At 46.5% G+C, this 26,149-nt stretch overlaps 11 protein-coding genes across 11 annotated transcripts; 7 read left to right on the forward strand and 4 right to left on the reverse strand.

Moving 5' to 3' along the window:
* Positions 1-214: 214 nt before the first annotated feature.
* On the forward strand, positions 215-918 carry N7479_003976 (peptide alpha-N-acetyltransferase complex B subunit NAT3; the record flags this gene model as incomplete). Its single annotated transcript, XM_057251673.1, has 3 exons — positions 215-383; positions 457-688; positions 747-918. The coding sequence occupies 3 exons, from the start codon at positions 215-217 to the stop codon at positions 916-918; spliced, it is 573 nt and encodes a 190-aa protein (XP_057110998.1).
* A 417-nt stretch (positions 919-1,335) lies between these two features.
* Positions 1,336-2,699, reverse strand: N7479_003977 (MCT family MFS transporter; the record flags this gene model as incomplete). Its single annotated transcript, XM_057251674.1, has 2 exons — positions 1,336-2,464; positions 2,518-2,699. 2 exons carry the CDS (start codon positions 2,697-2,699, stop codon positions 1,336-1,338), a joined length of 1,311 nt encoding a protein of 436 aa, XP_057110999.1.
* A 1,207-nt stretch (positions 2,700-3,906) lies between these two features.
* N7479_003978 (DNA-directed RNA polymerase core subunit RPO26) lies at positions 3,907-4,718 on the reverse strand (the record flags this gene model as incomplete). The annotated part of the gene is made up of 4 exons (XM_057251675.1): positions 4,594-4,718; positions 4,191-4,460; positions 4,000-4,119; positions 3,907-3,940 (listed from the first exon to the last, which is right to left on the reverse strand). Exons 1-4 carry the CDS (start codon positions 4,629-4,631, stop codon positions 3,907-3,909), a joined length of 462 nt encoding a protein of 153 aa, XP_057111000.1. The 5' UTR covers positions 4,632-4,718.
* Positions 4,719-4,891: 173 nt separating this feature from the next.
* On the forward strand, positions 4,892-6,664 carry N7479_003979 (C2H2-type zinc finger protein; the record flags this gene model as incomplete). Its single annotated transcript, XM_057251676.1, has 2 exons — positions 4,892-4,976; positions 5,037-6,664. 2 exons carry the CDS (start codon positions 4,892-4,894, stop codon positions 6,662-6,664), a joined length of 1,713 nt encoding a protein of 570 aa, XP_057111001.1.
* A 769-nt stretch (positions 6,665-7,433) lies between these two features.
* N7479_003980 (uncharacterized protein) lies at positions 7,434-9,257 on the reverse strand (the record flags this gene model as incomplete). Its single annotated transcript, XM_057251677.1, has 3 exons — positions 7,434-7,789; positions 8,523-8,876; positions 8,933-9,257. 3 exons carry the CDS (start codon positions 9,255-9,257, stop codon positions 7,434-7,436), a joined length of 1,035 nt encoding a protein of 344 aa, XP_057111002.1.
* A 453-nt stretch (positions 9,258-9,710) lies between these two features.
* N7479_003981 (intradiol ring-cleavage dioxygenase) lies at positions 9,711-10,999 on the reverse strand (the record flags this gene model as incomplete). Its single annotated transcript, XM_057251678.1, has 7 exons — positions 9,711-9,727; positions 9,799-9,844; positions 9,902-9,981; positions 10,073-10,289; positions 10,354-10,449; positions 10,515-10,643; positions 10,712-10,999. The coding sequence occupies 7 exons, from the start codon at positions 10,997-10,999 to the stop codon at positions 9,711-9,713; spliced, it is 873 nt and encodes a 290-aa protein (XP_057111003.1).
* Positions 11,000-12,454: 1,455 nt separating this feature from the next.
* Positions 12,455-12,685, forward strand: N7479_003982 (uncharacterized protein; the record flags this gene model as incomplete). The annotated part of the gene is made up of 2 exons (XM_057251679.1): positions 12,455-12,637; positions 12,659-12,685. The coding sequence occupies 2 exons, from the start codon at positions 12,455-12,457 to the stop codon at positions 12,683-12,685; spliced, it is 210 nt and encodes a 69-aa protein (XP_057111004.1).
* A 70-nt stretch (positions 12,686-12,755) lies between these two features.
* On the forward strand, positions 12,756-13,753 carry N7479_003983 (lactonase family protein; the record flags this gene model as incomplete). The annotated part of the gene is made up of 2 exons (XM_057251680.1): positions 12,756-13,329; positions 13,401-13,753. The coding sequence occupies 2 exons, from the start codon at positions 12,756-12,758 to the stop codon at positions 13,751-13,753; spliced, it is 927 nt and encodes a 308-aa protein (XP_057111005.1).
* Positions 13,754-14,777: 1,024 nt separating this feature from the next.
* N7479_003984 (serine/threonine protein kinase) lies at positions 14,778-15,508 on the forward strand (the record flags this gene model as incomplete). Its single annotated transcript, XM_057251681.1, has 2 exons — positions 14,778-15,401; positions 15,461-15,508. The coding sequence occupies 2 exons, from the start codon at positions 14,778-14,780 to the stop codon at positions 15,506-15,508; spliced, it is 672 nt and encodes a 223-aa protein (XP_057111006.1).
* A 2,551-nt stretch (positions 15,509-18,059) lies between these two features.
* N7479_003985 (uncharacterized protein) lies at positions 18,060-21,876 on the forward strand (the record flags this gene model as incomplete). Its single annotated transcript, XM_057251682.1, has 4 exons — positions 18,060-18,075; positions 18,151-18,516; positions 18,573-18,727; positions 18,796-21,876. The coding sequence occupies 4 exons, from the start codon at positions 18,060-18,062 to the stop codon at positions 21,874-21,876; spliced, it is 3,618 nt and encodes a 1,205-aa protein (XP_057111007.1).
* Positions 21,877-23,726: 1,850 nt separating this feature from the next.
* N7479_003986 (Major facilitator superfamily domain general substrate transporter) lies at positions 23,727-25,373 on the forward strand (the record flags this gene model as incomplete). The annotated part of the gene is made up of 1 exon (XM_057251683.1): positions 23,727-25,373. One exon carries the CDS (start codon positions 23,727-23,729, stop codon positions 25,371-25,373), a length of 1,647 nt encoding a protein of 548 aa, XP_057111008.1.
* Positions 25,374-26,149: the final 776 nt, after the last annotated feature.

A 26,149-nucleotide genomic window follows, 5' to 3' on the forward strand; every position in this document is an offset into this window, starting at 1 on the left:
AACAAAGACCGAGTCAGGGTCAATTGATATAACAACACGTGCAAAAGACCTGCTTCTCAACAAAGGAGTGACTACACCACCAGGATGCAGGAGGGGTACGACACCAACAACTCAACTTCGACCCTCACCGCCGACTTTACACTCGTCACCGCCCGGCAAAAAAGAACAAGAGTATCAAACCCCACATTATCCTTTCCAAGTTCACGATATCAAGATGAGTTCTATTGAACGCATGTCCCCATTGGACCTGCTCAACCTTAATCTCACCAACCTTGACCCCCTCACTGAGAATTATGATCTCGGTTTCTACTTGAATTACTTGAATAAATGGCCTTCATTGTTCAGCACCGTGAAGGACCATGAGGCTGGCATTGTAGGTTACAGTAAGTTAAACTCTAACCCTAACTTGGCACATTTTCCTCAAATTCCATGAATACATCTGACCTGTTCCCCCAGTTATGGGCAAGCTCGAAGAGCAACACCCTGCAATGCGCCACTCCGAGCACTACACTCCATGGCACGGACACATCACTGTCCTAACCGTCGCCCCGGCCTGGCGCCGCCTCGGATTTGCACGCAGATTGACTGAGCAGCTCGAGCGGGGGTCCGACAGTAACGACGCTTGGTTTGTTGATCTCTACGTCCGCGCCGGAAATAAAGTTGCATATGAAATGTACAAAGGAATGGGGTATGTGAATCGATATAGATGCGCGAATATCGAATTGATTGCTGACATATATTTACAGATACTCCGTTTTCCGGCGGGTGGTTAATTATTACAGCGATGATCCGTCGGGGATGTCGGAGACTGGTGAAGATGCATTCGATATGCGCAAACCGTGCAGTCGAGATAAGAAGCTCGAGCATGTGCGAGAAAACGGTGAGAACTTCCCTGTTGGGCCGGAGGATGTGATGTAAACCGTCCTTTTTTTTATGGTATTCATTGGAGCAGAGCAGTCATTGATGACATTCAAAATTTTCTATCTCTCTCTTGCGCCTTTTTCTTCGAGGGGTTCTCATGGCTTGGAGGGCTTATACAGGGCTGGAGTTCGTATGGACATTTTCTTGTACAGAATCAGACACATGATTATTATTTTATTGCCATTTTCCGTCTAAGTATAATATGAAGTGTGCCGTGTTTCCCACTGGCTGGATAGGAGAGAAATGAGTTGCCGAGAGATAATGCGATATGAAGAATCGTGACCGAATGATGAAGTTAATGGTATGTATCGTTGTCCCAACATTTTGATATCAAGAAATAGCTGGAATAAGGCCGAAAACCTCTGTGGCGGTAGGTATATTTTGTAAGACATTTCAGTAGCTAGTGACTGAGATTTAGGCCTTAACATGAAACTTAAGACCCGAGCGCAGAAGTCTCACAGAGGTCATAAGAACTGCAGCTGCAGTGAGACAGCAAGCGGTGAAAAGCTGAACCCCGAGGAATTGGTTTGTATTGGACAGGATTGCACCGCCGATGGGGGTACCGATCAGCAGGCCTATGGAAGTGATAGCAAAGACCATTCCCAACCGTGTACCCAGGTTGCGCACGTCGGAAGTCATGCTTGCCATAACCACAGGCGGCAGAGACACAAATCCACCCGAGAAGAAGCCGTACAAGACGGTAAGGATGATGATTCCAGGTAGGGTGTGAACCCGGATCCAGACAAAGGCCAGGATGGCAGTGATGCTCACGGCTGGTGTGAGCATATTCAAAGGACCAACGTGGTCAGCGAGAAAGTTGGGCGCAATGCGGCCGAAGGTCGAGGCGGCATTTAGCATGGAGAGTAGGTAGAATCCTAGATTGGCGTCTACAATGCCTGTGTCTATTGCGTATGACTGCACATAGAACAAGAAGTTGTATAGACCTAAGAAACCTATAAACATGGCAATGGCGAATATAGTAAATGCCGGGTCCTTGAAAGCAGATAGCTGGTACAGCTTGCGCTTCTCCTCTGGCTGGAAGCGCGAGCGCATGATGCTAATAGCAATGCACATGGTGCCGAAGCAGACGAACCCAAGTGCTCGGGTAGCCCAGGGAAAACCGACCTTCTTCTCCAACTGATCGAGCATGATTGGGTAGACGACACCACCGATACTGCTGCCACTGGCAGCCAAGCCGTTGGCGAGGCCTCTCTTACGGCGGAAGTACTGTGGCAGGATGGCAACGGAGGGTACAAAAAGGCAGCCTGCTGCGAGTCCCATGCAAAGGCCCTGCGAAAGAATCAGTTGCCAGTATTGTGTGGCAAGGCTGGTCATCATCAAGCCAAAGGGCATTAGGAAGGTAGCGAAGATGATGAGGGGTCGAAAATAACCAGCGTCAAACATTGGACCTGTAATGACTCCAACCATCATCAGAAGGAAAGACTGTAGCGATCCAATCCAGGCAATGGTAGATGATGAAGTACCGGAGAGCAATTCTCGCTCATAATAGGTTTGATATGCACCCCATGTATTGATAATGCCCCTATTTTCAACTAATTAGTAATGGGACTTTAATATCGAAGAACATATTCTTACCATGAATTGAAGAAGAGAAAGAATGAGCCTAAAGCTTGGAGCCATGTCTGTAGCCCCGTATCGAATATCAACTCGGGCTCTTCTTTCGGAGAGTCTAATATATTGGAGATGTCATTTTCTTTGCAAGTGACCGAAGTATTAGCGAGCACTTCTCGCTCTATATCCAAGTTAAGTGACCCCATGTTGTTTCGTATATTGGTCAAATGGATGCCCCTGACGGGTGAGAGCCTGTAAAATATAGGAGCGAAGTCAAAAGGTCTTCGCTGTGCAATGGTATAAATCCAGATACTATCAGGTCAAGACGGAATAATAAATACAAACATCCAGTCATTGATAAGCCCCCAACTAAGCGGGGCCCGGGATCTCGGTCATTCGGTGATTATAATATAAGCCCTAGAGGCTTCTGGGTTGATACGAGAAAATAAGGCTTTTCTAGAATAGGATAGTAGAATTACTATACTTTGACCTGGATATCTTTAATGTATATCTGAATTTATCGAAATAACATGCTTTACCCTTTGTTAGTTTCAAAAACATCAATATCAATGCTTTTTGACGGCAAATTGGTTGCCCAGCAGGTGCCGAGGCTGGCCTAGTCACCACTAGTGAGATATAAGGTGTGCTGCTAGATGCAACTTCCATGAATCGCCGAATCTCCGTGATTATTATCCAGAGGATGAGCCTAGAACATAGTTGCATTAGTAATTGCACCTAATATGGAACTCTCCATCCATATATAGTTTGTATGACTCTCGAGGATTGTTGAGTGGAGAATTAACTATGCCTCCATTGGATAGATTTCAGGCTTTGCTCATTTAGGAGGCTCTTTTTATATACCACATTTGTCAGAAGCGTTTGAATCCGCATGAACAGCAAGGTATCTCCATTCGGAGGACTATCTACCTCTATTACTAGAATATGATTGGAGTATGCTTACAATGCAGGATATGGAAGTGTACATATGACCTGTGTACTCCAAATACTTCATTATGTCAAGTGCATCTGTAACAATATGATGACTTGAAAGATACATAAAAAGATATGAAGCGTATCAAAATTCTGAAATAGGGCTGGCTATTAAAATCCGGAGAATTCGCAAATGGCTTCGCTATAATTGCTTCTTCTGTATAGTCAAAGGATGTATGAAGTATATGCTGGAAGACAAAAATAAATAAATAAACAGGTCAAATTATTTTTGGATATGTTTTTTTCCGTTCTAGATTCATGTACAAAGCCTTACTGGTGTCCATGTTTCATCAAGGACATCCAAGTCTCTTTTTTTCGACGGGTTCTTCGAATCCCAGAACTCCAAACGCTATGCTGAAACCCAAAGAAAAGCAAAAGATGGAAAGTAGCCTCAGTGGAGAACAGTTGATACCGTTGTGACCACTACAACAGCTCCTCACACGTCCAATCCTCATACCTAAAGTCGAACATTGTTAGATATGGCCCGCAGCTCATGTCTTGCAGAATTTTGCTTACCATCCATCAGGGAGGTATCGGCGAATGATCAGGGGGATCTTCTTCTGGTTCAATTCCTTCATGGCAATCTGCAGGGGATCGGTTTCACCCTCGAGGTCGACAAGAACCGGGGCGTTCATACTGTGCCAAAAGTCAGCAAGCCCAAGCTATAAAAAAAACATGCGCAATCGTCTGTATTAAGAGCAACGTACCTGATTTGCAGGGCACGGGTGCCGAGAACACGCGCGCGCTCGTACTTGGTCAAGTACGGGGTGGTGGTGCGCTGGTCATTGGGCACTTTCTTCTCGCGCGACTGCTCCATTACTTTTCCTGCGTATCCGGCATTGGGATCACCAGAGACAACGACATTTTCGCCGTTGGCGGTGGGGAAATCTTCTCCCTCAACCCCGTCTTCGCCCTCGAGGCCATCTTGTTCCTCCGGCTCCTCATCAAACACATCCTCGCCGGGCTCGTAGTCGAAGCTGCGCACACCACATCGTTAGAAAATTGGGTTATATAAAGATATGCGAACACATTGTGAAGCTGCCTGGGGGCAAAATAGAAGCAAAGCTCCTTTGCGCCTAGACTCCGGGCAATCTGGTGAAGGTAGCTTACGTCTCTTCGACGTCGTCGTCGTGGCCGTAGTCAGACATAATGACAGTTAAACCTGTAAAGGAGCGAAGTAATTGTAGGCCGAAGCGAGCGATGACAAACCCAGAGGTATGAGAGACAGGTCGGGGGTCGAGGTGGGATTCGATGCTAAAAATCCTGGGAGCGGAAAAACTTCCTCTGTGTTGACCGTCACCGCCTTTCTGGCAAAAATAAAATTATTGGGTTCGACATTCACGCCCGGGCTTTCTCGTGCCTTGAGATACTTCTCCTTTCTCAATCGTCCCTTTTTAAGGACTTCTCCATGGTGGCCATGAAGCGAAAGGCATCATTGGAGGGGTTCACAACCCCCAAACGACACCAGAAGCAGAATGTCCTGGATAATTCTGGTCAGTCTACATTCTTAGATTACATCCGATAAAGTGGTCCAATTGCTGACGATTCTACAGACCTGATCTACGAGGAGACTCACTCCGACGCCGAGTACTCGGCTCCGGGTACTCCAAGCTTAATGAGCGAAGACTTGGATGACTCTCCCGCGACCCCGTTCTCAACCACCTCTTCCCGAGTGCAGCGATGGCCATCCGAGCTCAAAGCCTTCTCTTGCTCGTTCGAGGGATGCGACAAGTCCTTTAATCGGCCGGCTCGACTTCAAGAGCATATTCGTTCACACACCAACGAGAGAATTTTCAAGTGTGACTATGAGGGCTGTGACAAGTCATTCTTACGCCTTACCCATCTTCAATACCATGTCAAGAGTGCCCATACAGGTGTTCGAGAATATGTTTGCGACTACCCAGGTTGTGGGAAGAGCTTTGTAACCGGGTCGCGTCTTCGCCGACATGTTGCTACGCATGGTGGAAATGACAAGTATCGCTGTACCGAATACCCACCTTGCGACGAGTCATTCCGGAAGCATTCAACGCTACAGATACATATCACGGTTGTCCACTTGGGCCAGAAGCCATTTCCATGTCCTCACGTGGATCCGATTACCAATGAGAAATGCAAGATGGCTTTTGACAAGGCTGGTAATCTACGGACTCACCAGAGCAGAGTCCATTCCGAGAAGCGATTCACTTGCGCGGAATGTGCCGAAAACACAGGAGCCCAATCATCGGATATGGCAGACGACGCTAGAAGCCAGGATTCATCATTTCCCACATATGCCAGTTTGCAAAACCACATTCGGATTGTTCACCCTCCCAAATGCCCCGAGTGTCCAATGTCCTTTTCCACAGCACGAGGGCTGCGGCGCCACATCGACATAGCTCATGGCACTGTCACTCTTGAAGAACGAAAGATATTCCCCTGCACCCTCCCCGACTGTGGGCGCAGCTTCACCAAGCAAGGCAACTTGGCTGTCCATGTTCGCACAGTACACGAAGGCGAAAGACGGTTCATCTGCGGCGAAACAGATCTCTCAAACTCGAACAAGCTGGAGGGATGGGATGGCGTGGGTTGCGGCAACCGCTATGGCAGCAAGCTGTCACTCGAAGATCACATCCGCGTTGCACACTTAGGGCTCCCAAATAGGAGACAACGCCAAGCAAAGACAGGCAAAAAACCGAAGCAAAATTCCGCTTCTACTCTTTCCGCTCTCACGGGCCAAGGTTATGCCGAGGAAACAGGACGACAGATCGCTTGCTTTTACCACGAGACGTGTCCACACCGTTTCCATCGCAACTACGATCTGTGGGTACACATGACCACCAAACACCACTGCACTGAAGACGATGTCCAGAATCTCTTCGTGCAGCGCGCACTGCTTACCGATGAATCCGGTCCTGGAGGCAACTCCAACTCATTGGGTATTTACGGTCTTGGATATGATCGGGATGACCAGTCCTACTACCAACAATCCTACACGGCAGGTGACCACTCCTCGGATGTTGCTTTTGGCTCGCAGTCGAATGATTCATCCTATCTCCCTACCCAGCCGGGCTTGGATTCTGATTATTTGATGCAAGACGATCTCCCAGTGAGCGCAGCCGGCGATATTGATTCTATGATACCCAGCCATAATCAGATGGCATTTGTTGACCCTGTAAATGCTTATCATACGATGGAACAGTGAAGGAAGGCATTTCTACGATATTATGATTATTTAGCGTTTTTGATGTGTACCTACGCATGTCGCAGTTAACCCCGGGGCCGATTTTAGGCTGCGGATGCGAATTCCCCGATCAAGGGGCCGGGGTCGTTTAGGGTGTGTTTAGTAATCTCAAAATATTGTCCAAATATTTTCATTTATGTAATATAGCCCTTCTAACTAACGTATTTCACATACGAGCTGCGCATATAAGCGAGCTGCGCAGTCGAAACACCATAGTAAAATCGATGTATGCTATACTTATATCTCCACAACCAAACGTTTTTTATTAACAGTAGTTTGCCGATAGAGATTGATAAGAATTTTTAGTAGTATACATCAATTTCGAGTGGATTAAAAACCTGTATTATTATGGTATCGAAAATTACGTCTCTAAATCCTGTAAATTTATATATCTCAGTTATGAATTTCTTAACCTTGCTTAAATTCCCCCAAACTCCTAGAAGGAGCAAGATATTATATGAGAAGCATTAGACTATAAGGAAAAGTTCGCAAAGACAAGCATTGTTGAGATATCTAGTTGTAATTTATCGCATTTACTATGGGTATCGGACTGCGCAGCTCGCTTGTGTGCGCAGCTCGCATGTGAAATACGTTATCTAGCAGCCTTGGACTGTTTGTGGCCACATGATCGCATCCTATCAGTAGGCTCAAAGGTTTCAAGTGCCAGTACTGCCATCTACAGCACCAGACTTGTATCATAGTAGATCCCCGGATAAGGAGTCAAATGCACTCATTCCAGCTGTGGCTCCTGCTGCTCGTCGTGCTGTTTTGACAGCGTATTAATGCTGGTCTTGAACGCTGTCAGGGCGGCACGACGAGCAGCAAGAGTCGCAAGGGGAATGACTGCATTCGCCTCGTTATCCAACCGAGGATCCACTATGATACAAGTCTGGTGCAGTAGATGGCAGTACTGGCACTTGAAACTAGCCGCGGAGCTCTGACACAGGCCATTTGGGATGTTCGCAATGGGGTTGACACACCGCATACACCATACCTCAGCAGGAGTAGCGGGCGCGGCCACCGAAACCCAGTTGGAAATACCACCGTTGAAGGATATAGCAGAAGGAAGAGCATGAGGACATACTCCTAAAAAGAAGGGGCACACACTGCCTTAAAAACCTTCGTACCACGACTAGGCAACGATGACAGACAAAGAACAACGCCACAGGACTCGACCAAAGCCGTCAAACAAAGCGAGAGGTATGACGACATGCCATAACAAAGGTAGAAGAGCACGCCGAGGGCGACATGCATAAAAGAAGTGAGGTAATGTCACGACCTCTTCCAATGAATCGCGGGACTCGAACTAGATCTATACAACCCTCGGAAGTAGAGTACTGAGAGTATTGTGATCTCGCTTATCCGCGCACAACTATATTAGTAGAACTCGGAGCAAGTTTAGAAGCTCAGAATTCAATTTGAATACAGGCGGTACCAGTGTCAAGGCATTCGCAGTAGTATCGTAAAGCTCCTTTCCCTCTGATTGATCCATCTAAGACCCTACATGGTGGAGACGGAGTGCCCGTGAACATCACCATGTAACAGTAACTATGGCGAGAAGAATTTGCAAGTAGTTTTAGAATTAGTACGATAACTGATCTTGTTGTCTTTCTCTAAATGGTTAAGAAAATACATCGATTTAATTCTAAACATAGCAACATACTTCACCAGCCTAGATCCTTGTCAATCAGTTGCATTATGGCCATCTCGGCGGGCCATACTTGAACAAACTCCTGGACTCGCCAGGACCAGTCTTCTTCCCACTCGAAATTAAGGGCATAAGGTACACAAAAGAATTCCCAGAAGTCAGGAAGCTAACCGGAATTCTCCCAATCGACCAGTACGATGTCAAATGATCGCCCGCCTTGATCGTCTAGGTAACTTATATTCTCTACAACCATAATATTCTTCTGCTGGACGTCTCTATGCGTCAATGTGGGCCGGTGACCTTGAAGGACGCGAGCGAGGTATTTTTCGTAAAAGCCAGCCTTATAGTCTGGCAGATTATTACGTTCGACCAAAGCTCTATAATTACCGACAAGGCCAGCAACAAAGGTAGGTTCGCCGGAGAAAGGCCCTAGGAATTTCTTATCGCTATACTGGCTATAGAATAGGTAGTGATATACACCACCCCCGTCTAGGCCTCCGAAAAATTCGGGCGATGACACTTGACCTTTCGTATTGCGTCGAATATTAGTTAGAGTTTCACGATAATGTTATCCTTCTCACAATACGCTAAAGATAGCCAAATAGAATTTAGCGGTACCCCAAGAACGCGTTGTATAATCAGGAAAAGTTGTTTAGAATCATAGTATATCGCGTAAAGTCGAGGGGCCGGAACTTCTGGGACGTATCGTTCAAGGTAAACCAAAGCCTGGCCTTCCCACTCGTTTACACAACCTCCATATTTTGCAACAATATCGTCGTTCACCGCCACAATCTTGGAGGCCATGGTCTCCCACAGAACATTGGTGCGAGCACGGATTTCATCTGTTGTAGGTAGAGTAGGTGCAGGCTGGGAGTTCTGAAAAGGGACAGCTACTGGTTTCCACATCGTGAACAGAGCAGGAGTCGATGGAGGTAGTATGGAATTATAGATGATTGTCTCAGTCACAGAAGTAGGCTACCTAGCCCCCTAGACCTCGGACCACCGGTGCCGATTTCCCGGCTATGTATTTCCCACTGCAGGCTCTTGTAATTGAAGTGATGGGTTTAAATGTACATGACATGTATCGAATCTTGGAAGATTGACTATCTCATATGGCCCATACTTCAACCGAACATTGATACACGCTACCTCCTTCCAACCTTAGATTCTCTATCTGAGCGCGAGCCATGTTATCATCGATCGCAACTCCATCTCGGCCATGTGGCACAGTAGTACCAGGAAGATGCAAATACAGTAGGCCCGAAACTCAAGATATTATCCAAAGAAGGTAGCCAGCCTATCCATATTCTTTTCTGTGAAGACTGTGGTTGCTCGGATTACCATAGTCCTAGTCAATGCTTAGTTGACGATAGGTTCTATTGAATTGTTAATAATCTCTAATCCATCATAGGAAAGAGCAAGAAAAAATCCAGAGCGTAGCACTTACGGGCATCGATGGTAGACCCATTCCGGATCTGCGAGGTTTGAATTCCCTGCGAAATTAGTTAGCACTACATGGCCGTAGTAGCCCAAAGATCGATCAAACATACCAAGGTGATGTATCCGAAAACACCGTTTTCATAATTGACGCCATCCAGAGGCTCAGTATCAAGAATAGTCATTGCTCCAGCTGCGGAACCCATTTTTTCAGTTTGGTTTTACACTGACTTTGTTTCTGTGCTTGAAGTCATTACAGCCATACAGGCGGGGTGGGGACTTACTGTTCGACTCTGTGGCGTATATTCCGTCGGCATCGTTCTTGACACGCTCGATTTCAGTGTGGTTAACATAAGGCTCGAGGGCCATGATCTGTTTCTCAAGTGCCTCATCTATAAAGATCTGGCCAGTGCTCACAATCGGTCCATGGATGATAGTACCGTTCGATCCTACAGTCCAGTTGGTGTGGACCTGCGCATGGATGTGGATGGCACGTTCCATCTAGAAAAAGAAAGGGTTAGCTTCTTCTTAAATCATATCAATTTCACACCACAATAATTCATACATAGAATCCAGGGAAGATAGTGGTGAATGATGTGACACCATGCTTGTCGGTAGGCCACATGCCCCGGAGCCAGGTCGAATTATCTGTTTTGAGCCACTGTTCTCTAGAATTAGATTATCTCGGAACGTTTAAATGACTTCATACCGGAAATCGATACATACGCTAAGATCGGGGAGTCCATCGTGGATATCGATAGGCTTTCCATCAGTTTTGTTTGCATATAGTTCCAAGAAAGGTGTGTCGGGCGAAAGGCCAGTAAAGGAGCTATAGGAACCGGTAGCGTTGCAGTGCTAATGTGAATTCAGAAGTTCAGCTTTTGAGGCTTCCAAAATGCGTAATTCGATCCACTTTTACTCACCCAGATATCGACCAGGACATTCTCCAATGGCTTGCATGTGTCAGTGTCAATTATACCAATCTCCAAGGACAAAGGCACACCGGGTCGGTCTTCACGGATATCCTGGCGTAGGGTCTGGCTTTGAGGGTAGAAGTATGGCCCGTTACTAGTTTCGGGAGTAAGGATGTTGGTGAAGTTCTTCAAGAAGTCGTATTTAGGGGCTGAAGCGTGAATTTTGTAGGTGGTTTCCTTGGTACTTGGATCGATGGAGAGGTCTCGGCGACGAAGTGCGCGGCGTCTCTCCTTCATCTCACCAACCTTATGACCGCATTTTTTTTGGCCACGTGGTGATGGGCAGCCAATGAGGCAGCATCAGGGGCCGGATAAGAGTGAGCTGTAAATCATATATCAGTGATTGTCAATATTCAAAGGAGAGGTATAAACTTGTACAGGCAACAAAGGTCCAAAAGTATACAAAAGATAGGAAAAGCAATCCCAATGCCATATTTGCGGATTGTCAAAAGTAGAAGAGTCAGAGGGAGTGGTAGAAGAGTAAAAAAAGTCTAGGTTGATGTAAACCTATTTCTATAACACTCTTCATCTCTTATATACTTTTTGATACGACAAATTCGAGTTTAGTTCCGGATATACGGATTTCTGATAGGTGAAAATCTTTCCCCTCCTAGAATAGCTCATAAACTGTACAAAGTACAGCTGTACAGATAGCATGCTTAAGTGGGCCTCAACTACTAGTTGGACCGAAAAAAAATAGGCAAGTTGAATCTTATAGATAGGAAGTATGGAGTAGAGCATGAAGCAAATGTGGCTTTCTAAATAGAGCTGAGTGATTGGACAGAATACCGAGAGAAAAGGGAATGCAATCCACTTAATATCCCTTTAATATCAACTTCAAGGAAGGAGGATTGTCGATCGGTGAATTTGGGCTTGTGGGCCTAGAGAGCAAATTGGTGAAATATGGTTGGCCAAGGAAGCACTTGAAAGTATCAGTGTACTCGAGGGTCGCATTCAGGTTGCCAGAACTCTTTTTCATACTTCAGATGCATTTACTTGAGCCTTTTATTATTAATCTTTTCAGACGCATTCTGAAACAATTTCTATCATCTGATTGATATATGTTCGAGAGCTTCAAATCTGTGTATTCTAAATAGTATCTTAGTATCTTGGTGAGTTTTCTTATTTACCCTTGCTTCTGGGAACTTCAACCTTGCTATTGTTGCTTCAACGCTCTGGACCCTATGCATCGTAAGCGAATTCTACGTATTTTAAATCTCAGATACAATCAATAGCAGGGTCTCAGAAGATTCTGTCCAACTATGAGAGCGGCCAAATACAATTAGCACCCTTCGGGGCATCGTTCAGCGTATATTCGATCCACCGTCTACTTGTATATCAATCGGATATCAGTTTCAATAAATTCGTCCCCATGTGTTTTATCAGTATTAGTCCAGAAGATCTGTTCCGAGGTCCGACGGGTCCTCATCCCGAATGATATACCGACTCTTCTAGAGCTCTGTGATACACTCCCTAGAAGCCGGGATTCGCTCATTCGAATCGCCCCACGGCAAAAAGTCTGAAGCCTTTCGGATATAACGGCAGGGTCGGAGAGCTTGGCGACATGATGCACTCGGCACAGACAATGACTCTTTTGAATGCTTTTGGAAGAACCAATGAATATATAAAAGGAAGGCTTTTCGGTCTTATATATCCTTGGTCTAGCATATTCTGGAAATCAATCCGTTTACCATGCGTTTCTTGATCGCACTTTTATGCTATAGCGGCCATGTGACTGCAACACTGCACCACTTATTTGTGGGTGCCTTCAGCAGTCCCCATCTTTATGCTGTGGGATTTGATGATCAGAGCTTGACCCTCACCCTTTTAAACAACATTACGACCCAAGACAGTCATTTCTGGATTACTCTCGATGTAAGTTTAATTATTGTTCAGGTCTACCTGCTTGTGAATAAGAACTAATGTAAGCAATACCATGTACAGCACCAAAAGAAGAATCTGTACACTACCTCGGTAAACTCATGGTCAAGCTATGCAATCGAGACTTCTGAGACAGTTCAGCACCGGAAGACAATACCCCTTGAAGGAAATTGTGCGTATTGAACATGACTCTCAGCTGGTTCAACATACTAAGGAGCTCCTTAATTACCCAGGTATCGATTCTCAAGCCATCTTTGTCCAAAGTTTACCCGTATCTCCATACACAGTCTACGGGGTGACATTTGGCGGCAACAGGTCATGTGGAAATGTGATGTCGGTCGACCATGAAGGCTCACTTTCTCGCATCATTCAGTCCTTTGATTACCAGATAGGATCTGGGGTTCATGGATTGACAATTGGTCCTAATCATGATGTCCTCTACTCTGCAGACGATTCAGGAAATTCCCTTTGGGCACACTCAATTAACTCCGATACTGGTCAAGTTGAGTTCCTGGATCGCATTGCTGCTCCGAACTATGGTTCCGATCCTCGTCATATTACCGTTCATCCTAAAGGCAAGTTTGCATACGTGGTTTTCGAAGGGACGAACAAGCTCGTCCTCTACAGAATTGACCCAAAAGACAAAACGCTTGCATCTGCCAAATCGTTTCCTTTGATACCTCCAGGTAATTTTGCGCTATGGAGTTTCTCATTGCTCTCTTTCACAATCTAATTTGAGCACTTCCCCCCTTTATAGGTTACCCAAATAGCGAATATTGGTCAGACGAAGTTCGATTATCATACTCCAACTCCTACATCTGGGCCACCTCCCGATCTCATCGCTCAAGCTACCCAGGATACATCAGCGCCTTTTCAATTTCGGAGACAGGTGACATCTTGTCTCAGTTATTTCTGACTCCAACGACTACGTCAGGGGGTATGGCTAATGCAGTCGCGCCGTCTACTTCTAGCGATGAATTCGTTGCTATTACAGATAGCGAGAAAGGGCTCATACAGATCTGGAGGTTTACTGGTCGCCGGACTGAGGTAGTAGCTACGTTGGATCTTCGGGATGGAGGCTGTTGTGCGAATGCTTTCTGGTACGACTGAGAATGACGTATTTCTTTCTCATTAGTGGGTTTCAGCTTTTCTCTTTGCTTACATCCCTCGATTGTACGATATGCAGGAGCTCGTGTCTCCTAGCTAGCAGACACTTGATAGTAGTAGGGATATTAGAAAGTAACGCTCTCTCTTTTAGACAATCGGTGCCCGATCCCTTTCAAGGACATTGTGAGCCGAAAAGAGTATACATATAGAAGGGTTCTAGGTTGTTTCTCATGCATCCACACGTATCAACGGGAGAATAATCCATTGGAATGATACAGGACTCGTAATAGTAAGCACTAACCAAGCTTTGAACTTTGATCGAAGAAAACATGAGCCCTGGATTCCTATACATGTGTGTATCAGTATATATAGAGAGATAGAGGATGTGGATCTTTTTATATAGTCTTGTAGGAAAAATGCACAGACTGCAAACTGTTAAACGCACTATTGCATGAATGCTCCACATATTTTTTTATAGATAACCTCATACATATATGTACGTAACATACATATGTATCTTGGAATCTACATATATGCCTAACATATTTCACAAGCGAGCTGCGCAGTCCGATACCCATAGTAAATGCGATAAATTACAACTAGATATCTCAACAATGCTTGAATTTGTGAACTTTTCCTTACAGCCTAGTGCTTTTCATATAATATGTTGCTCCTTTGAGGAGTTCGGAGGAATCTAAGGAATTCATGACTGAGATGTATACATTCAGAGGATTTAAAGATGTAATTTTCGATAATATAATAATGCAGGTTTTTAACTCACTCAAAATTGATATATACTACTAAAAATTCTTATCAATGGCTATCGGAAAACTACTATTAATAAAAAACTGGTTGGTTGTGGAGATATAAGTGTAGCATATATCGATTTTAACATGGTGTTTCGACTGCGCAGCTCGCTTGTGTGCGCAGCTCGCATGTGAAATACGTTAACCAAGACCTGTCCACTTTTTGTTATCTGACCTGCTCCGACCTCCTTGGTGGAAATATGACTTCCCACGGGACAATAATGCACCTAAGAAGCGCTTCCTCAACGAACATGGACCCCTCCAATATTCATATCATCAGTCAGATTACGTGCTCTGATTCGTCTGCAATATTCGAGGTAGATCTGGATGGACAAAAGTATGCATTAAAGCTTTTCCACGACAACGGCGACCCTGGATATACCGAAAAGGGACGTGATTTGAACAGATTTCGCTGCGAATTAGATGCTTATAAGAAGCTTCTCACTTCTGGTGTCTGTGCGCGCGATTTCGTGCCAAAATTCTACGGCTACATCGATCGAATGGATCCCGCAGCATTTCATCCTGCTTTACAGCATTTCGCCCAAGACAAGCTAAAGCCGAGAGCAATATTGCTAGAATATCTCCCGAATGCAGAGAGTTTGAACTGCGTGAACTACTCGGACGCGCTCTATCCCCAGGCAATCGAGGGTATACAGGAGATACACAGGGCGGGTGTTCACCACCAAGACATTTACCCCAAAAACCTTCTCCTGGTTCGTGGAAACCCCGATAGGTTGGCCTGGATAGACTTTGATGTTGCAACGACCTTCACCGACTTTGGACCTGAACAACTGGCCCACTGTGACCACGAAGTTGCGCTTGTGAAGGGATTTGCGGAAGCACTGGTATGGGTTCCGTTGCTATCTATGTTGGAAGCATTTAGTGTACTAACTAACGAATACAGAGAGATGACCAGGCGGAGGGACTCCCACCGAATACAAAATTTTATTAAGGGTTCCATAGGCGTGTGAATATTCTGACATTGTTTGATGGCGTTTACACGTGCTTTCTTGTAACAGATATCATTCGGGGGAGAGTTTCAAGCAAGGGCCGTTTTGATTTATTTTACTCCTTTATAATAATCATGAGTCAACATTTATATCCCGAAGAGTCGCTCTCAAAGTCAATCAGTTCGCTGGAGCGAGAATCCTGGTGTACGGTAACAATAGGGAGCCACATTATTTAATTGAGTAGTAATTGAAAACGACTCTAGATAACGCCAGGATACACCAACCAAATTCTACACAGACTAAAGAGGCTCGTAAACAGACAGCGCTCTCTTCACGTTCTTAACCCACTTTCCAATATCCTCTACGAAACGTCAAGCGATACCCATTTTGACTCCTTTCTCAATGAAGAATTTGGGATCTTGATCGTTGTACACTTGCTCAAGATCAGGACTGTTTTCAAGTATCACGTCACACACTTCTCGAAATGCATGCTTGAGGGTTATATTGTCCACTTTCGACATCTACCACTCACCGTATTCGTCGACGGCTAAGCTTCCTCTCCAAAATATAACCCTAGGTTCCTATCGGTATAGTGGGAAAGCGTTTTGAGTTCTTATCCGTTCTTACCTAGGCCGCTTATCCCTACACGCAGTGAGCATTCGGTGAGCAAATCAGGGCGCTCAGATGATTATCAGTGAGTGAATAGGGGATGACCAGTGAGCACCTGGGCACATCATATTGATTATATAATGGTCCGCGATCTTGGAAGTTGGGGTACATAGGGACGTGCTCAGATTTAATCAGTGATCAAAAACAGGAGGTGAGCAACGGAAAAGGAAAGGTCTCCAGGCATTATCCGACTACATATATAGATCTGATAAAGAAAGTCGAAGGGGCATGAAGTCGGAGATTAAAGTTGGAATAAAAAAGAAGTTTAATTCCCTAAAGGGTATAGACAAGTAATCTTAACCCCCACAGAAATTGTATAGAGCGGGAAAACGATAAAGAATCTCTGCCACATGGGTGATCTACACTTTTTTTTAAAGTAGGTACGGAGTACCTATGACACATTTAGTGAGATCTCCATGGGTTATGTTGATCATGCAAGGAAATCGATCCAGTTGATCTACAAAGTATGCCAAGACTGCGACCGGTTCTATAATACCTGGGCATTGTATGGAGGAATACTGGAATACTCCAGATGACCATAGGAAAATGAAACAAGTGGGTTGTTCTAAGCTTATCTGAGCAACCTTGGAAAGATTATGGCTGGATTACCCTAATGCAGGAGTAAAAAGGTCCGTGTGTGAAAAGTCCATGAGCCCCAAATCCTGGTGGGGTAAATAGAAACAGGGAAGACTATTACTTTGTACAAAGTACTACAACATACGGAGAGTACTACAAAGTAGACCCAAATTTAGTAGAGTTGAAATATAAAGTAATGGACACACACAGCGTTCCCCGGCGGTGAAAGGGGAATACGCGTGTTCAAGTGCAGATGATCTGTGGATCCGTAGAAAGGCAACGTGTTGAGTCCTGTGAGAGTCAGATTTAAGTGGCAATAACTACAGAATTGCCAAGTTATGTTCCAACGACTATCCATGGTCTAACCCATTTTTAGATCCAGTGGCGGATTAATCTTGGCCACGGATATTCTCATAGAATTTAAAGGGGGAAATTGAAAAAAAAAAGGAGATATCTAGGTCGAGATATAGGGGAGGGATCATAACATCCCTCATACTCTGTATTCCGTACTCTGTAAGGATTAGTTTTTTTCCAACATAAGACATTTAGCTATATTTACCCATAATGCATATTACTAGTCTACTTATAGTTCGGGTTGTCTCTCCACTGATGACCCAAGGAGGGTCCGTGAAAAAGAAAAGAAAGAAAAGAAAGACAAGAAAGAAAAGAAGGAAAAAAGCCAGTCTTTGTCCAAGGTCTGAAGAGGAAGAGAAAAAGAAAAAAACAAATTGGCTTGGCTTAAAAGTGTCACACGAGAGGATATAACATATGTACTTTATAAGTTTTGGCGGAATGTGTTGAGGTCGCCTCTCTCCGGACTTACCAAATGACCCACGGTACTCCGTACTCTTTCTATCTCTCTTCAGAACTTCTCCTATTATTTCCCCAGTCTTCAATCCTATTCCCTCCTTCTCTCTCTTTTGTCTCTGAAAAAAAGGATCGTGAATCTTGGCTACATCCTGGCGATTAGCAAAGACGTATCCAACCCTGTAACGTCATCTTCCTTGGCAGAGAAGCTCGATTTCCCTAAACTCCGCCCAACCGCTCGTTCTCTTCATTCTTATTCCTCCAGGTTCACACAAAGGTGAATTTTATGGATTGATCTTTTTTTCGCCGAACTCGTTCCAAACGCAGCCGCTATTTGACAGTCTCTCGTTCAGCGCAATCGACCTGCCTCGGACGGTTTCCTTTTAAATTCCACCACACCCCAGCCTCTCTCTCTACTTTCAACAACGTTTCACAGTTGAACTCAGTGAGGGGTAATACTTGAAAGTCTACTACTGAGGTTCTTCATCACATTCCGACGTCATGGGTCGTTCGCGTGGTAAGTCGATCCTTTTCGGGTAATGCCAGGAATTGGACTAGGGCTCGTTATTGATTCTCCCTTGCGTTTCACTAGTCCGCTCGTTTATGTCCAGCCTTGGGGGTTCAAAAAACAATGGTGTTGGTAAAGAAAGCAGAAAGTCGTCGAGCAACGTTACGCCAGTAACCAACGTAACTCCGGTCGATACACCACGGGGTGTTGCCACGCCCCCCGATACACCAACACCATCTCCTCCGACCGGATTATCCCCCGTGAGCTCTGGGCCTAGAGGCGGAACTGGCTCGCGACCGGCATCCATGATTGTCTCATGCAACCCGCCTCTCCTGCAGCAGGCGGGCGATACACCGCCGGAGTTGTCGCCAATATTTTCATTTCTCAATATACACACGAACAAGGTCTACCATGAAGGATACTTTTTAAAACTGAATGATCTGGATTCTCGTAAGTGATCTACACCACTGGCGCCTTGCGGGGAAAGGCGGGCTAACACGTGGCAGACGGACGGCCTTGTGGTGATCGGCAATGGGTGGAATGCTATGCACAGCTGGTCGGAACTGTTCTTTCACTATGGGATGGCGCTGCGCTGGACGCAGCAGGTGGAGAAGAGGTTCCGGCGACCTTTATTAATTTGGCCGATGCGTCCATTAAGATGGTAAGCCTTATCCCCCCCCCCCCCCAAACTCATGAGTTGTCAAGCATAAACTCATCAGTTACTCACAGCTTGAGACTCTTCCGATCCAAAATGGAGCTATACAACCACTGAAGAACGTACTCAGCGTTTCTTCCGCAGGCAAAAATCGATACCTCTTGCATTTCAATTCTTTCAACTCGTTGACCCAATGGACTGCGGCGATTCGTCTCTCGATGTTCGAACACACTTCTTTGTATGAAGCTTATACCGGTTCCTTGATTGCAGCGAAAGGGAAAAGTCTGAACGCAATCAGTTCTATCCTGTTAACCAACAAATTCAAGTATCAAGATTGGGCGCGTGTGCGATTTGGAGCAGGAACCCCGTGGCGACGGTGCTGGTTCGTGATCTCGCCGCCAGACGAAAAAGACATCCAAAAAGCGCGGAAACTGTACAAAAAATCGGCATATGACCGTTTGTCAATTCCTGTAACCGGAAACATTAAGTTTTACGAGACGAAGAAGACGAAAAAAGTGACTCCCATTGCAACAGTGACCCAGGTTTACTCGGCATATGCGATCTATCCACAGTCTAAGGCTCTAATTGATGCATCCACTCTGGTGAAGTTAGAAGGACGGATTACTACCCATTCGCCTGAATCTTCCTCGGAGGGACTTGTTTTTGTCATGCCTGAGCCGCATGCTGCGGTTTCTGGATTTGAGATGATGCTGCGCTTCCTTTTCCCGACATTCGACACTTTCAATCTCTATGGTCGTCCAACTCGCCTGGTAGCAGACACTAATCACATTAAGAGCATAATGTTTGCCTTCCCCAAGGAGCGACGCTACGGCTATCTCGATGTGCTGGACATTGCCAGCCTCCTTCAAACCCCGGGTAGCCAAGAATGGAGCGAAGCTCAGTGGAGGAACCAACTCAAAGAGGCCACACAACGTCGACTTTCAGCTGGCAGGAGCAGGACTAATAGTGTTAACAGCGCGAGACCTCGCTATCGCTCGATGTCTGGCCGAACCGGCGATGCTCCCATGGACACTACTCGTCGTCAGTTTGCTGGTTTCGAGAATAAGTCTGAATTTAGCAATTCTACTGAGGCTATTATCCATGAAGTTCCCCAAAGTGAGGGCTCACCCGTTGTGTATCACAATCACGGACTTTCTGATACTAGGGCCTTCAACGCTGGCTCTCTGCTAGGCCATGGATCTTTAGTTGAGAGCTCACCTGACTCATCTTCTCAGGATCTGATGCACCGTGCGGTTCCAGGGGTCGCCCCTATCGCTGAGAGCACCAGCTCCGAAAGCGGCCCAAATATTGGCCACTTCCACGGCCCGCCCGTTAAAGAGCAGCTCCCTCCACTCACCCCGCCAGCTCCTGTTGCAAACCCACCTGAATTTTCGCATGGACCCAAAGAGATGCCCACTAACCGGCCAGAGGCTTCATCGGAACAGAGGTTGGCAAACAACCGGATGTCTCACGCAACACTTTCCCAGCTCACGGCGGTCGGAACAATGGGGCTGAGCGCGGCAGCTGCTGGTGCTGCATGGAAAAGCCACCAGGCACAGACTACGAACAACCAACAGCCCCAGGACAGAAGCGTCAACAGAGTCTATAATCCTGGCCCCATTGTGTCTGCAAACTCTCTTGCAACTTCATCAAGTGACGAGGGCGTCGGTCTTGCATTCCCGCTTCAACCTCCCCCAGTTCCGGAGCACCGCCCAAACACTCCCAGTACTAGCGGCAGCCCACAGAAGTTGCCTCCCCAGCAGTATTCCCCTCAACAGATACAAACCGACTCGAATAAACCCGTGCGACGCAAGCCACTGCCCCAAAAAAACCTTTTCGGGGTAGAGCCCCTGTCACCAAGCGAACCGAGCTATGATGATCTTCGCCATACCCTTGATGAAGACGCATTGAATAAAATTGCCCCTCATCTCCCATCCCCAATCTCATCTACTGGAAAAAGAAATGGAAATGAGGACGAGAGCATTTATGATGATGCATCGACGGTTTCGCCTGATTATGCTAGCACCCACGATTCTGTCTACAGCAAGAAATCTGTCGCGTCTACCAAACCCAGAATGGGTGTCATGAAGACCGTGGGAGTCCCAGAAGTCAAGGATTATGTCATTGGCGATGCTCATTATACTATGGATAAGCCCCCGACCTCGAACCCAGATATTCCCATTGTTGATTTCGGCCCAACTATGACCTACATGCCTACTACTGGGCGCCCAACCACGTCAGACACCCTGAGAAACCCAACGCATCAACGCAATGACTCATCGGGAACCAAATTTTCGGTCCCTACTCAAGCAATCGATCAGGCTAATGCTCGCCCTTCCAGCCGGGAGGAATATCGACGGAGCATGATGTGGCAGCCGGGAATGGCTTCAGCTCGCCCTGTTACTCCAGGTGGCCTCACCCCCGAGCAGTTCGTTCAGCAACGGGCGGCGCCTAGTCCCCCGATGCAGTTCCATAATCGCACCCCTTCCAATCCCGTGTCATTGCCACGCCCGGTATCTGGCGACTGGACACAGTATGCCCGTCCGAATTCACCCATGAACAATCAGCGGGATGCCAACTATCGACCTTCGTCTCGCGGTGCGCAGAGTATGCTTAAACACAACGATGCTTCAGTCAATCTTTCCGCTCGGGAACAGGAGCACGTTGCGCGCATGACTGGCTCTTCATTTTTCAATTTGTCAAATGACAACCGGAAACCACCAGCGCCGGTAAACCCTATGGGTCTTGTCTCGCACATCGATGCTCGGGAGCGCGAAAAGCGTGAAATGAGGGAGGGAATGTCGAACCATGCGGTTCAACAGGCCATCGCGCACCGTCAGCAACACATGATGCAGCAACCTATGATGCATCAGCAACAGTACGCGCCTCAGCAGTTCATGCCGCCGTTCGCACCGCAGTTCGCACCTCAGCAGGCAGGATCTGTGTATCCGTCTCAACATGTTCGCCACGAGTCCATGTACAACATTCCGGGTGCCAGCCACACATGGGATGCCCTAAACCAGACGAACCGCCCCGATGAACCCCGCCGATCGTCCTGGTACGGACAGCTTGCGCAGCCTCCTCAAACACCGCCTCACCATCAACAACCCCAGGCCTACGTTCAAGAGCCAAGGTACTACAGCCATGCTAAATAGACTGGTTTCTTCCCTCGGGGTTGACTATCTGTCTCCCATTCATCTTTTTGTCACTACTCACTACCTCGGCTTTCCTTTTTATCTTTCCAACTTCTCATTCCCTGCATATTATCATTAGCAGTGTCCATTTTTATTATGTTCAACTCGTCATTCCTGCATAGCTATCAACCTTTGACCCTGATTTCCAACCCGTTTTTCTTTGCACACGCTGTCCTTCTCCTTGAACTCTCTAACATCACTCTTTATCATTCCTTTATCTCTCCTTGCTTTCTTCATTTTGCATCACGCATCCAGCCGGAGTTCCAGGTGGGCGTGATGGGGTCGTCCCTGATTTTTCGTGCGAGTCTTCCCTATCATTATATCAGGGTTCTTGCCTTTACCCTCTTCTTTTTATTCACATGTCTGTTTCAACATGTAGATCAGACTCATGGAAATATGCGCCTGTATGTATGCGGTATAGACTGATCATGGATATCCAACCAACATTGAAGCGCTTTCTATATGACCTTTACACATTTTCTTTTTCTTGGATTTTTCTCGAGTAGAATCATGGATTATGTATTAGCAATGAGAGGGTAAAAATCGTAGGCAGCTAGTTGCACTTGAAGATGGTATGTATGGATGGTTGCAGTATCCGATGAAAAGATGGCCGTTGAAAAGCTCATATACGACATGGACTACAAAGTACTTTGTAAATATATTCCAAACTCAATCAAGGATGATGTTTGCTTCAAGTTCGGACAACCTGGGTGTTACGAGGTGTGCAACGATCGGAATATCTGGCACCCAAGTCCTGTTTCTTCTCTATAACTTCCCCATGGATCATCACAGAACGAACTACAATATATGTGAGCCTTGCATTAGATATATTAGATAATGAATACACACTCCACACATAGATAGTGCATACAATAATAGTAATCCTGAGATGTGAGCACAAAAGTCAGCCAACCAGGAACAAGATTCGAGTGTTGTGAGACACATCTACATACAACTTACCTGATCTATAAAAACTGGTTTAAAAACAAATATAACCAAGCTTCCTCAATTGGTTTACGGCTTATGCTTAGTCTGCGCCATGACCCTCTGGGGCTCTAGGGATAGTCTGATGTGACGTACCCCCCTGTACTTTGTGCTAGTTAGTACCTTTCCAGAATGTACTGGAAGTCCTCCGTCTTAGGGTTATCTTCCAACAATGTTAGTGGGACACCACGTGCGGAGTAGAATGGATAATTTTGTATACTCTCTTATAGAATATCTACTGTTCCTGCTGGATAAATGATTGGGTAAATAGTAAGAATGTAGGTGGTTATGTTGTACAATATAGATGAACATTTTGGACCAATGGGACCACAAAGAGAATACATACATATTCTTATGACAACATTTCCCCACCCAATCCCCAGTTTTATTATGAATTGGATATCAAAAAGCATATACGAATAGATATGATTGAACATAAGAGATCAACGTGGAGGAATCCATTGAGACTTGACGTCGTTTGGGTGAAGTGACGTCATTGGAGTCGCGGGTTACCGACGGCCCGTAAGCCGGACGATCAATGGGAGGGAAGGGAACAGGTTTTCCCCCATTTTTCAGTGAATATCATTGGATATTCGAGGGTCGTTCATACTCCTGTTCATAAATCCGATGTCGAATGATCATGCCCGTCTTCTGGTATATAAGGGGTAGTGCGTCGCTGTTGTTGCTCGAAATGTTATAACCAGCCTAATATCATCTACTCTGTACTGTTCTACATGCATAGAACAAGCCTTTTCTTGTTTCTCTCTGTGTACCATTGTGGAGCCGATATATCTATACAATAGAATTTAGTCAATACAGCTTGCCAGATGGCTGCCCCAATGGACTCCCCAGTCCCTGAGAAGCCGGAAGCATCAGACTTCAAGAATGAAGCCAACCCACAAGCAGATAAGATCAAAACAGAACGGGGTGTCGACACCCACGCCGAACGCGCCTCGAACTCCGACACAGCAAGCCGCGAAGACAAACCTAAATTACATACCGGCGGCAAGCTCGAGCTAACAGAAGATGACTGCTACGAAAAGCTCGGCTTCTGCTTCCCAGTATGGAAGAAATGGATGATTCTCAGCGTCATCTTCGCCGTTCAGATGTCCATGAACTTCAACACAGGAGTCTACGCCAATGCCGTACCTGGCCTGACCGAAAAATTCCATATCAGCGAACAAGCCGCGCGAGTCGGACAATGTGTGTTCCTGGTTGCATACGCATTCGGATGTGAGCTCTGGGCACCATGGAGTGAGGAATTCGGCCGCTGGCCCATCATGCAGCTCTCCCTATTCCTCGTGAACATCTGGCAAATCCCCTGCGCCCTCGCACCCAACTACGGCACAATCGTCGTATGCCGTGTCCTCGGCGGCCTCAGTTCCGCCGGAGGCTCAGTCACCCTCGGTATGACAGCTGATATGTGGGAAGCTGACGACCAAGGCTACGCAGTAGCCTTTGTGGTTCTCTCATCTGTAGGCGGATCAACGGTCGGACCTTTCTTCGGCGGTATGATCGGTGAATGGCTGTCATGGGAGTGGGTATTCTGGATGCAATTGATCGTCGGAGGCGTAACGCAACTCATGCACTTCTTCATCGTGCCGGAAACACGCACGACGATCCTAATCGACCGCGAAGCGAAACGACGCCGCAAGAACGGAGAAGACATCTGGGGACCGAATGAACTGAAAACCCCACGTCTAGACATCCACGACGTACTACGGATCTGGATCCGTCCCTTCGAGATGTTCATCCGCGAACCAATCGTGCTCTGCCTCTCCCTTCTCTCCGGTTTCTCCGATGCCTTGATCTTCGTCTTCACCGAGTCATTCTCACTAGTCTTCGAACAATGGTCTTTCAGCGTCCTAGCCGTCGGTATGACCTTCGCCTCAATCCTCATCGGCTACATAATAGCCTACGTCGTCTTCCTGCCCGACATCCACCGCCAAATCCAAACACGGCGCAAACACGGCACAGCAAGCCGTCTCGCAGAGCGTCGTCTCCTCCTTCTCCTCTTCATCGCACCCCTCGAACCAATCGGCCTCCTAGGCTTCGCATGGACATCAATGGGCCCACCAATCCCCTGGATCGCGCCGTGTATCTTCGCCTGTCTAATCGCAATGGCAAACTACGCAATCTACATGGCCACCATAGACTACATGGTTGCGGCGTACGGGCCGTACTCTGCCTCTGCGACAGGTGGTAATGGCTTCGCACGAGACTTCCTCGCTGGTGTCGCGACCATGTACTCCGTCCCCATGTACCAGAATATGGGGGACAAGTATCATCTCCAGTGGGCGAGTACGCTACTCGGCTGTGTGGGATTCTTGGTCTTGATTCCGATTTATGTCTTCTACTGGAAGGGTCCCGAGATCAGAGCCAAGAGTAAATTCGCGCAGCAGCTGGCTGCTGATCGGGAGAGGCATACTGAAAGTAGGAGAGCTAGTCAGGTGAGGAGCTCGGTTGGGGCATAGTTGTTGTGCCTGGGGTTGTTGTATGATATCCAGCATTTGTTTGTATACTTGTTAGATGACTACCATGGGTAGATTTATGTATATATGTATCTATACCTCTTATCATATGTTTCCCTGACGGGTGGGGCTTTCCTATTTGAGCTGCCGCCGCTTTTACGAGGGTGCTTAGGCTCAGGCTCACTAAGTGGATGTTAGCACGGGCTCAGATCAGTCACGTAGGATGACTGGTGCTTAGTGAGTGCTCAGTAAGTGCTTACACTGTAGAGATCTTACCTTTCAGCATTCGATCCAAGGGAATGGCACTATTCACGAGTACCGCGACTCTAGGGAATCCCCGGAAGAAGGAAGGCGCGAGATCCAATAGAAGCCGGTAGCAACGTTGGAAATTACCCAAAAGATCAGGAACATAGAAGTATATGGAATTTAAAGACCTTCTATTTAACTTAAGGCCAAGAAATTTGAGAGGCCAAGAAAGACGGAAGGTTTACACTGCTATCTGATCTGAAGCTCAGCTCATTCATGTAGAAGTGCGCCTTCTTATACATGAAGGAAATGTGAAAGTAATGTGAGGGCAACGTGATAGTAATGTGAGGGCAACGTGAGGTAAAATTAAGATTGAGTGTTAGCTCCAGGCATCTCTGCCCCTGCCTCCTCTGCCCCTGCCTCCTCGAGGTAGTTATCCATTTTCTCCCTCTGCGCTTCCCCCCTCTACGTTGCCTACGTTCTCACTGCCTCCCCTCTACGTTCTCACCACGTTCGCACCACATTCTTCACCA

The sequence above is a fragment of the Penicillium vulpinum genome, assembly GCF_028829585.1.
Source record: "Penicillium vulpinum strain IBT 29486 chromosome Unknown utg000002l_segment0_segment0, whole genome shotgun sequence".
Lineage (NCBI taxonomy): Eukaryota > Fungi > Ascomycota > Eurotiomycetes > Eurotiales > Aspergillaceae > Penicillium > Penicillium vulpinum.